We start from the raw sequence: 12,043 nt of genomic DNA on the forward strand, positions 1-12,043 counted from the left end.
GTGTGTTTTAAGCTGGTGGAGTGACCAAAGGCTTGCAGTGGTGTCATGGAAAATACCAGGGTCTTTCCCTTGTCTCTGGTTTTTGGATCTGCGATATGAAACTTTTTGTGACAATAGGCACGATCTGGGGAGTACTGCATGCTGGATCCTATTCAAGGCTGGTTCGGGTACAGAGGAGAGGCGACCTTCAGTGTGTTTGAGCAGGCGGGGACGTGTTACTTCCTTGCAGTGCTGTGGCGGGCTGGCAGGGTGGATGGAAACCTCTGGTCACGCTTGGCTCCCTCCCCGCTCTGGTGCTGCACAGGGCACTGGGCCAGCCAGGCTCCACAGGCATGCAGGGGTGTGGGGAGAAAAAGTCATCGGCTCAGTGGAAGGCATACAGCCGCTATATTTTTGTTTCAGAAAACAGCCCAGCACACTGCCCGTTCTGTGCGTATCATACATGCCAACTTAGAGAGGAAGATCAGGGAGCCACAGCGTGCCACAGAGCATCCATGTGCAGTTTCGGGGTCTCTCAGATACGCACGGCTGTCTCAGCTCTGTATCACTGCTCCCGAGCGGGCGTGAGCTCCCTGGGGCCCTGACTGCACGCTTGCACAGCCGCTGGTGGAGCTGTTCACTGGCCCAGCAGCAGTTTCCAAAAGGGGGCACAGTGGGCTGTGAACCCCCTGCAAAGGGGCGGACACAACATCTCATAGCCTGGGGGCATTTCTGACTTACCAGCAAGATTCGGCAGTGTCCTCTGCTGCTTCACCCCCAGTGCTGACACCGATAAGCCCCACCGCTGCCCTGTTTGCCAGCCAGGTGGTTCAGCATCCTTTGGCGGTGCTGCCGTCTGGCCTCAGTGGCATGCTGCAGCTAGGATGGATGTCTTCCAGTAAGAGCTTTTGACACAGCTGTATCTAGTCAATATCTAAAAAAAGCCCCCAGACTGAATAAATGGACCTGTGTGACAAAGAGGGTGAAGTTACGATGGGATTTATATCCTGGCAGGATCCCGCAGCACTCCCCTCTTGCCATATTTAGCTAAAGGTCTGCTTTCTGATAAGAGAACATACGACAAATCAACCAAAATGCTTTCAGAGTTGTTGTTCATGGGATGAGCAATTTGTAATGGGATGTTTCTCTGTGATTGACATCTGGTTTGAATTCCTTAGGCGGGACTCAGGGTCCTTCTGCAGCTCCTCAGCACTGCTACCAGTGTAACATGCCCCTTCATCTGCAAGGGCTGCACCTTCCCGGAGAGCTCCCAGAAAGTTAAGGTGAAAATGTTTGCTGATTGTATGCAGACCAAAGCCCTCTGCTCATGTATTCACATCTTTGTCTAAGGCTGCTCTGCTTCATGTTATGTCTGCTCCAGCAGCTCTTCTTTTGTTCCATAAAGCCTAGTTTCCAAAGGCTGCTGGTAATAAAGGGGGACGTCAGGGTGGGCGCACAGGGCCAGTGTCCAAGGGCTGGCTTCTGAGACAGGACCACTGCTAAGACCCCTGGGGCCATGTGCTGCGGCTGGAGTTGGGGGAGCTCCTTCCCACTCTTGCAGTCTTCACCGCAGGTATCCCCTCATCTGGCCACACGAAGCAGTGTCATTTCACCCTGCTTCCCCTCCTCCAGGAAACCTTGGGTGGCCCCACACCTCTCTCTGCATACTCTCTCCCTTTAAAAGGTCACCCAGCACCCGCCCAGGTGTGCTGTAGGGAAGATTTTGGCTGTCATCAGAGCTGGTCTGTAATAGACTTGCTGATGTTGACTTGTTGTCCTGTCGTGACAGTAATGCTCTAGGTGCATTGTTGACAACTGCTGAAAAGCCAGCCTGGAAAAATGTAAAAATGCTTTTGTTCAGTGTGTTTGCCGTCAGCATCCTTTGTGCTGGGCGTGAGCACAGCGTGCAGTAACTCAAGGAAGTGGAAGTGTGCATAAGCTCATCGCTGCCTGAACATCCACCATAAATGTTTAATTTTTGGAAATTAGAAATTAATTACTGCAAAGGTACAGAGAATGCTATCTGAAGATCTATTGCTTGGTAAGAGCCGACCCTTGTAAAGCCATTGCAAGGTATGGGATGGTGTCATTGGCCGTGGGGGGGATGCTGCATGATTTATAATGGTGTGCTGTACCCCCACACTGTTTCAGCTGCTTGTTTTCAGCAGTTAAGTGGTGACACGAGTAAAACATTAGCAAAATGATATATCAGCATAGTTTGGCTCTCTTGAATTTTTGATCATGCCACTGTAATACAAACACCATTTTTACTTTGCAGAAAGTAAAACAATTATATATTAAAAAAAAAGGTACTCTGCCCTCCCCTCAGAGAGAATTTGACCGATGCTTTTAAAGACAACTAAAGGTTTTCACAGTCCCTTGCTCTCCTGTACTGTGTGATTTAAAGCTGTTCCCATGGGGTTTGGCTGCAGGGACTGGTGTGCTGCGGAGTGTGGAGCCATCCACATCCGAGCCAGTCTCCATGTGGTGGTAGTTGTGAAGCTGAACATATCCAGCAGCTCCTGAGCCCCCTTGCCTCCCCACATCTGCAGGCTCCCCCCAGTGGGTCACTGGTCTGTGTGAGGGACAGACTTCAGGGATGCAGCAGTTACTCTCCTGCATATTTGGTAGGGCCTGCAGCACACTCAGAGTTGATACTGAGGATATCCTTCCCAGCATTCAGGGAATGCTGTTGGAGGTCAGGGAATTGGGCTAAGACAGTGTGCAGGCAGGTGGTGAATGTAATATTATTGCTAACCCCGAAACAGTCAAAAATCTCAAGCTTGAGTTTAAAATCATGAATTTGAGGATGGGGGGGGAAGGTAACTAAGTGTTTTAAAGTATATTTTTATTTCCCTGTGTAAAAAGCTGTTGGCATTGATTTAAAAAAATGTTGTCTCAGGTCACATCACAAGGTCTACTCCACTAATATCTTTCCCTCATAGAAGACAATAGTAGAAGTCAAAGAAACCTATTGAGCAAACATGCGGGGACACTTCCTGATGCACTTTCTCTGGCTGCACCTGTTTGCTGTATGGAGACTTCCTGAGCCACAGGAACAATCTTTGTTACTAGTCTTTGATGGACTTCTTTTCTTCCGTTGGCTTGTCAGTTTGCTTTGTGAAGCCATGGAAAATTCAGATTTTCAGCACCCTGTGATGACAGGCTGACCTGCCTGTGTGTGCTGTGGGAAGGGCTGCTGTGGCTGTGGACCTGCTTCCTGCTGGCCCCTCTCATTTATGCACCGGGAGAGCTGGTGAGCAGTTGGTCCCTTTTCTCCCTCTCCTTGCCACTCAATTTCAGAAACCCTTGCTCCACTCCGCCTTTTTCAGGTTGAAGAGGTTATCTCTATTCCGGCGTTTCATGCTCGCAACTTGTCCGTACTCCTGGCTGATCCTGTTGCTGCTCTCTGAGCTGTTTGCAGCTGCACTGCATCCTTCCTAAGATGGGAAGACCAGCAGGACAGGTGCTGCATAAGATACAGCACCGCATGTGTTTATGCAGTGGCATAATGATGTTCCCTCGAGTTCTCTGTTCCTGTTGTGGTTGTTGCTAATGATGTATTTGCTTTCCTGTTGTGAGCTGGCATGCTCGGAGCACCTCGAGCTGGGCACAGGAGCAAACGATTTGTCATCTGGGCTTAGACAAGAGCTCGCACCCAGCTGCTTGGCACAGCTACATGTCTCTGTTTTTCCAGCTGCAGAAGTATAGTTGTCTCTGGGACCTTTAATGACAGCTGAAGTAGCGTTGATATTGTGAATACCAACGGTCCCTAAATGTTGGAGTTGCATATCTAAATCCTGGTTTCTAATCCAGCCCACTCATGTAATTTTTTCAGGTAATGCCTTTCTGTAGCCTTATCTTCTATCCCATGACGGGACGTGCAGCCCAATTCTGAAGAACTCTTTGGAAAGAAGCAGCCAAAGAGGGGCCACTGGGCAGAGTAATTATCCTGGAAAACTGTACACAAATACAGGCTGGGCCTCTCCCCATGAGGTATTCGGATGCTTTGGGATTGCAGTGCCTAGCACTGATGCGACTTACCTCTGGCCATGAAAGAATTGTGGGGACAGCGTGAGAAAATGAACAGAGTTTTTAAATCTCTGACAGTTTTCTTTGCTGATAATTTATTGCCTAGGCTGAACATCCTCAGTTCTTCCTTCTCTGAAAACTATGGCAGATTTCCCAAGGGTTTTCTTATCCCTAGAGTAGGTACACTGGCTAGCAATATAACGACTTTTTTTTAAAAATAAGTATACGTTGCGGTTTTGAGAACTCTTGATCCAGTACAGTGTTGGGTGTTTTTTTTAAGAAGAATCCTTTTGGAAAGGTGGAAACATTAAATAGGAGAGGGAAAGGAGTGGCAGGGAAAAGGGTTTTGAAAGGGTAACACTCCCTGCTGCTGTCTAGAAGAATGGTACAACAGCATCTTCTCTGCGCATCTGTCCTTGGCACAGTGTGCAAATTGCCTGGAGTAGCTTGACTGTGCAGAACAGAGGCAAATTTGTATTGCGCCGGCAAATCCTCTGAACAGGGTGGTAATGTGGATCACTTTGTAAGTCCGCTAAAGCCAAGGCTGAACAGGGTTCCAATTTTAATGAATCGCACACTGATTGAGAATAAAAGGACAGGAATTTATTCCAACTCATTGTATTATGACTAAAATAACTTTTCCCTGTCAAGCATGTTTACAAAATTTTCCTCTAAATCTGGCAAGGGGAGCATGTACTGCGATACCCTTGTGAATGCTCTCATGTGAGTGAGCAGCAGCAGGTCCGCTGCTGCTTTGTACTTGCTGGGGTTGTGCCATGGGATGCGGTAGGTGCCATATGCCCTGCTCTCGAAAGGTGTGGGCTCCCCATTCTGCACAGCAGCTGCTACCTGTCTAAACATCTGAAGTCTTGCTGTCAGGTCCTCAGCTAATGCAAAAGAGCACAACTTTTTCACCTACTGCTGATCTGCTGTTATTATTTAGCCTCCTTTACAAAGCTAATCCATACCTTGCTAATACTCATCTAGCTCCAATTACTTCCAAATTCTAATAATCCTAATATTTACTAGTAATTTTACAAGTTGCCAATACAAGATTGAACTGCACCCTAAAAAAAGCATTGTGTTGAGCTGCATGCTCCTGCGCTTTGTTTTCTGAGAATGTACCTCTCATGAATTGAAAACTAAAACTGAGTTGCATGCATCTGAAGGCTGGAATTCACATGTCTGCAGTAGAAACGCTGTCAGCACTGGATGCTGCAGTGCTGCTGCAAGGGTATGGGCCTGGTCTTGGCAACTAGCATTGTACCTAATGCCCATGCAGAAAATGTCTGTGGAGGTGCTGAGTTCGTGTGAAGATCCTGCCCTTCTGCAGTTTGCAGGCCCAATACCTAAAAAGTCTGCAGGATGACAGTGGATCAATTAGGCAGAAATCTTTAATTCATTGAGTTTAGGTTCGCTGATAGGGTGGTTGTTTTTTTCCTGATGCAGTCAAAATAAGCCTGGCAAAATCTGCCCCTATTTTCTGTACAAAAGCTGAGGACCCTTTTAAGCAAAATAACAAACTGTATAAGCTTTTATACTAGGTAAATAGGGCAGCTGTTGTTGGAGTGGTGTTCCAGCAACACCCTTTATTTCTTCTTAGAAAGGAGCTCCTATGTTTTGCAAAGCTCTCCTCTTATCTGTACTCATCTGCACCTGATGCATCTAATAAAAATGCAGCAGATTTCAAATTTGCATACATTATTTTATAATTGCATACGTTCCGTTGTAAGCCACTAAAAGCGTTTGTGTTCAGACGATGTCGTAGAGAATGCAATGATGGACACCTTAGATTTTCTCAGATAAGAAGGTGCATTTCATTACAGCACGGGGGTGGGAACCTGAACCTGAGGAAGGATTAGATGTTTCTGCTGTGCACAGAAAGGATGGCTAGGATTCCCCACCTCTGCCAGTAGTGACAAGCTTATTCTATTTTAATACTGTTTTTTTCTGTATGCTTTTAGCTTAAGTGCACCTTGGTCTCCTTGAACCTCCTAGAGACTCCTGATAAAGGGATTGGACTTTCATTGTCTCTGTCTGTTATGAACTGTCATGGTAAAATCTCCTAGGCAGCTGCAGGAGGGAGTGCAGGAGGGAGAGGGAAGCGTATGTGCGTGTGTGTGTGTTAGCAAACCATTTTGCATATTGCTAAAAACCTACCTCCCCATGTTTCCTTTGCAATGTCTTACGGTCTGGTGAATGGTCAGGAACATTTCTTAAACAAAACTGTGATGAAAACATTCGGTTTTCACATTATGATATTTTGCTGAGGAAAGATGGGTCCTGTCCAGGTATTTTAACTTCATTGTCTTGCATCTTCCACAGTGTTTTGTGTTGATTTGTTTTGTTTGGTTTTTTTTTAGACTCCTGTCTTTGTGCTGGTACCTGTCTGACTAGTTTCTTTAGGTTGCACACCTAAATGTGTTTTTGGCAGCTTTGTGCATATCTGGCACAGTACATGTGCTGGGGGTGGGAGAGGGAATGGCATCCTGGCAGTACTAGCTCTGCTTTGGAAGAAAATAGTTACAACTCCTGGCAGGTGAATCCTGATTTGTTATAAAAAGTCACAGGTATTTCTAGTCCTCATAAAAGGCCAAAACCTTCTGCTGCCTGTGCAGTTTGGGCTGGCCCCCATGCTTGGCATTTCTCTTGGGAGGTGCCGGCAGCCTCTGCTCAGCCTGCCCTCTCCAGACTTCCCACGTACCCTGAGCCCCCGGGGATCAGGGCTTCCCCAGCCTCCCCGGAGGTTAAGTTCTCTGCAAAGAGACCTTGGTGTGCATGGTCCCATGTGAGCAATGTAAACCGTGAGCCGATGGTGGGTTACCACGCCAGGCTTCTTGGCAAGCTGTGGTGCACAGCCCTCTGATCTGGTGCAATGCGGTGTTTCCATGGCCATATCTGTGTTGCGACGTTGTTTCTCACATGTTCAAGGGTATTGCTGGTGTTATTTCATTATAAGATGAATTTTAAAGGTACCGTCTGTACTGCTCCAGTAGCTCTTACTAGTTTGTTAGGACTCATAACATTTACCAACGCATAGGAATACAATTAACAGTATTTACCTGAGTCTTTGGTCAAAAGATCACTTACGTAAAAAAGAATGTTTTCCTCCTCAGATACAGTGCCTGGGTAGATCCCTTGCTTGCATTAGTAACAAAATTAAGACATAGCTACCTTTTGCTCAGTTATTGCTTCACAGGCAGAAAAGCGATGAGACTGAGCTGTATTGTTTTTCCATTTACTCCTCTATGGAATTGCTGATTAAATTCCAATTGCTGGAGCTTTATTAATGATAATGATGTGAAAGCCAGGAAAAATGCAGCTTGATTTATGTATTTATTTATTTTCCCCCCCAACTCGAGGCTGAATGTGTGGAACTGACCATTAGAAGAAAGCCATTATTTTAGTTATTATTGAGCAATTCAAACCTGGAATTACTGAGAAGCACTTGGAATGCCAGATGATCATCTTCACACTTGCTTTTCAGTTTATAACCAAAAGCCATTCCTGCAACCTAATTGGCAGAGTGTCTTTAAGTGCTTTATAATCCAATTAACATCCAGAACAGTAATAAAGCATTTGAGTAAATGGAAGTAATTTGTCTTTAAATGACTTGTAACACTGTATTTGCAACAAAGGTTATCTGACTGTATTGCATGCTCTTTTCAACTGTTATACTGATTACTTGACTTTGGAAAGAGAACTGCTAATCTAACAATAATATATTGCTCTTAATGAAGGCACATTGAACAAACTAAATTGCTGAGCTGTTTTCTGGGTTGGTATAGCGGGCCATCATCTGTCCCAGATGCTTGTTAGTGTGTCATTTCTAAGACTTTATGACTCTGTTGGACTTAAATTGGGTGATAAAGCCAAGGTGAAGTGCAAACCTCCTCTAGGTATAAGCTCATTACTTTGGAGCTGGTGCTTTTCTCTGCTGTGTAAGGAGGAAGGAAGCAAAAGCATGAATGCTTGAGCAACCAGGAGGTCATGGCTCTTCTTCCATCACCTCTCACTGCAGATTTCAAAATGTCCCTTTCTTCTCTCCTGAATGTTTAGAAAACTGCCCAAGTGAGGAAGTTGACATAATGGCCACCTAGCCCAGCATCCTGCTTCTGGTAGGCGATGCTTAGGGAGAAGTGTAAGCAACAGAGCATGTAAAGATCAGTAGTTCTGCCCATGCATACCCTTGCTGACTGCTCAAGACAGGGTTTACAGTGAGTGGAGTTTGCATTTAGATGACCATACTTAATATCACTGCCAGACAATCCGTGGAGGATCTCCTTTTGGGCCTTTCCTACTTTGTTGCTTGTCACAGCATCCCTGGGGAATGAAATCCACCATTTTATAACATGCTATGTGGTAAAAGTACTTCTGCCTGTTTGCAAAATGTGCCACCTTGTAATTTCAGAAGGTGGGAGGAATTGGAGGGGGGTTACGGTCTTTAGCATGTCACCTTCTGACTATGTAGAATGCCTTCTTTTTTTCCTTTGCGTGAGCTGGGCTACAGCAAGGTGTTGTAGAGCACTGAGGAGATCATGGTCATGAGAAGATCAGTGCGGTCAGAAACGGGATCCACTTACCCTGCCAGTGGGCTGTTTTACTGAGAGAAACAGCATCTGATTTGGGCTGCTGGGTTTTTTTCCCTGCTCTATCATATCATTATTTGAAACAGTTATGTTTGTGCATGAAGTTTCTTCATGGTTCAATTCTACCAACATGCTCTTCCCGAAGCTGATTAGACCGTGGAGTCTGCCTGAGTCCTATAGCCTTACTGCAGAGTAAAGGTGTTTATCCTTCATTCAGAGCAATAATGGCTTTGCCTTTGAGTCTGTTGCAGGTAAAAAGCTGCTGTAGGGAACATGTACAGGCCATGCTGAGGGAGTCCTCGAATGCCGTCCTTGTGTTTGTGGGCAATAGCTGTTGCCTTGCCGTGGATCCGTTGCTGAAGCCTGGCCCCCAGGCTTGGCCATTTTACACAGACTACCTGACAGCCTTTGGCTGGGCAGAGCCAAGAGCATGTGGGGAAGGTGGGAACTCTCACCCGTTCTCATGGCACAGGGCATGTCATGGCACCTTCACAGAAAACTTGCTTCCACCATTTCAGACACGCATCGCCCTGTTGAACCATTGTCTTTGGGAGGACTCTGGTTTGCCTTTGCACGTGGGGTTACAGCTCACGGGGCTTTGCAGTAATGCTAAGCCTTCCTGATGGAAATCTTTGCAACTCCAAAGAGTTGCACCCTTTTTTCCCCAAAATATTTGATATGTGTTTGTCGAAACCTTCTTTGCATCACTAGCGCCATACATCAAATATCTTGTTCGTGTTGAGGACGTCTCTGAGGAGGCAGAGTGAAGTTTGGAGGTAGAGAAAGGATTCATTTTGATCTGAAATTTCCAAATCTGCCTCTGTCCTGGGCTGCATCCCCTTTCGGCCACTGGCTGGCTATGTAACACAGCAGGTTATCCTTGGAGCAAATGCTGTACAGGGAAGTCTGGTATCTTGACACTGTTACTAGCTCAGTGAGGGCAGTGAGAGACACCAGGGCAGCGTAAAGAATGAAAACAGCTGAGAGGTGGTTTGCCACAAGGCCTCCACTGTGCCTGCTGTTGGGAATGACACTCGAGGGAAGCCATTGCCCATCTGGAGAGCGTTAGGTCCTGCCGGAGATGAGTACATGTTACCTATGCCCTTACTGATGGGGAGGTGGTGCTGGGGGCTTGGGAGGAGGCTTTTACCCATCCATTTCGGGTACAAAACCGTAAGTCAGAAATGCTTGGTGAGAGTGACCCATCACCACCTAATCTGTACAATGCTGTTTCCCTTGAACGTTTTCAGGAGAGTGCAGTGCTGTTGCTCTCGGGATTTATCTGCCCTCCCCAAGGTGTCTTTGGGTACACAACATCGTGGTTGCCACAGAAGCAAATTACACAGTAAACATTTGGGGAAAGGCTATAATTGCCAAAGGACAAGTTAAGCTAAACTAACAGGGAGGCGAAACAAAGAGCCTCTGGCATGGTAGTCATAGGACTACTGCCTGGTAGAAGGGCTCAGGCAACTTTTCGTTATGTTACTTAACAGCACACGTGGTGGTTTTGAGTAGCTGATTAAACATCTGAGCTTTCTTTCCCCCCCCCCTTTTTTTTGCAGCTCTCCATGAATTCCCCAATGACATCTTCACGAACGAGAACAGGAAACATGGAGCTGTGGTCCTGCATGTCCTTTGTGTAAGTTTTGTGACTTTGCATTTCTTCTCCTGTCAGCGTGGACAGGGCTCGGTGTGCTCACCACAGGCTGATGCCACCTTCTGCCCACAGGGGCTTCTGCTCTCGGTTGTGGTTGAGAGTGAGTTTCAGTAACTACACTGAGTATAACATACTTCAGTTTTACGTAAACCCCTTTTAAAAGCCCTGGTGCAGCCTGTGAGTGCAGGCGCATGCTGTCGTGAATAAACTCCTGTGAGTTACTTTACTCCAGCCAGACCAGCTTTGCTGGGGCCGTCAGGCAGCTGTGGTCCCCTGCCCTCCATCCCCAAGCACAAGGATGCTGCAGGGTTGGCAGGTCGAGGGAGGATATTCATGTAATTGCCTTCAAAAAGAAGTGAAGTCTTATTCCTAGAAAGTTCCCCCAGAAATCCTTGTGGCACCCCTTATGACATAGCTGTAGGAAAAAGAAATTAGAGAGGGTTTTCTATTTAAAAATATTATCAACTGGTTTAATTTAAAAAAAAAAAAAGTTTGGGTCTCCAGAATTCCCCTGAGTAGTTAAGTTTCTAATGTGAGTTTTTCTTCCTGAATATATTAAAGAAAAGATCGTAACTTCTCATTCATCAGCTGCAGGGTGTCTTGGATCCTCTTGGGAATTCTGGAGGACATCGCGTGGGCGAGGGATTTGCCTCAAAGTTCAGAAATGTGCCAAGAAGACTTCAATAGATGCTATTTTAAAGACCTTACTAATATCAGAAATCTGTGCAATTTTGGGCTTGGAGTTTTGTGATCTCCGCCCCAAACAAGTCAGTGTAAGTGGTGTGCATGGGTAAGGCCAAAATTAAAGATACTCAAGATAAGTTTATTTAAATAATCCTGGTCTGTTAGTCCACTAGACACTTAGCTAGTGTTAGAAGACCTTGCGTTCAGCAGCTGCAGTACTCTCACAGAGGGAAGCACTGTCCCTCCAAATCTGTTCCTCGACTTTTGTTAGGTAGATGAAGACAATTCTTTTCTTTTTTAATGTCGTCTTCATTTAAGAAGAACTGCCAAGTTGATACTTCTTGGGGGGAAGAGACATTCTTAAGCAGCCAAGAAAATACCTGCTCCTAATGAATGTTTAAAAGCATTTAATAATTTTTAGTCAGCTTAAATGAGCAGTCACCGTTAGCTATGTGCAATGATTCATGATTTCTTTTTAAGTATAAATTAGAGTGTATTACATGTTGTAATGTGAGTGCTCTGTGTTACGATTTTATTTCGGCTAAATGGCTGCAAAAATTTGTTGAGTAACATCACTATTGACTTTGGCAAGCTCAAGGCTTCCAAGTTTCCATGGGAACACTGTGCTTTGAGATGTTTTGGAAAGTGAGCACTGGACCCAAGCTGAATTTTTAGCACCCACAAGAATACTCCCAAAAATTCATATAAACCCTCTCTCAAAGTAGTGTCATGCAGCAGCCTAGTCACCCAGAGTCTCTCTGCAGTTGGTGGAGAGAGAGACCTTCAGAGGATCTTCAGCTCTTCTGCTGTAGGTACGGGGTGAACCTGCAGGTTGGGTTTCACCTGTGCCTGGCTCTGGTCAAATCTGCAGGTTCCCCCCATGGACTGTGAGCCACTTCTGCCCGGTGGTGGAGCAGGATTGTCTTAAGCTGCTGCAGCCCCTGTGCGCTGCACCACGGGGGTCAGTGCCGTACGTGATGGCTGTTGTGCATCCCATGGTGGTTAGCACGGTGCCCTCTTGTGAATGCCCAAAGGGTGGGGCTTGGGCTGGGCTTGAAAGAGGCGCCGGGGACGGTGCTGGTGGAACTGAGAAGTGGTCCCA

The 12,043-nt window shown here is 46.2% G+C and overlaps 1 protein-coding gene across 1 annotated transcript in view; it reads left to right on the plus strand.

The window, feature by feature from the left end:
• The window catches only part of SLC24A3 (solute carrier family 24 (sodium/potassium/calcium exchanger), member 3), a 148,515-nt gene that overhangs the window by 64,927 nt on the left and 71,545 nt on the right, over positions 1-12,043 (plus strand). The window contains exon 3 of the mRNA XM_009330134.1: positions 10,163-10,239. Coding sequence (XP_009328409.1) covers positions 10,163-10,239 — 77 coding nt within the window. The remainder of the gene's footprint in view (positions 1-10,162; positions 10,240-12,043) is intronic.

This window comes from Pygoscelis adeliae, unplaced genomic scaffold (assembly GCF_000699105.1).
Source record: "Pygoscelis adeliae isolate BGI_AS28 unplaced genomic scaffold, ASM69910v1 Scaffold188, whole genome shotgun sequence".
NCBI classification, from domain to species: Eukaryota; Metazoa; Chordata; class Aves; order Sphenisciformes; family Spheniscidae; genus Pygoscelis; species Pygoscelis adeliae.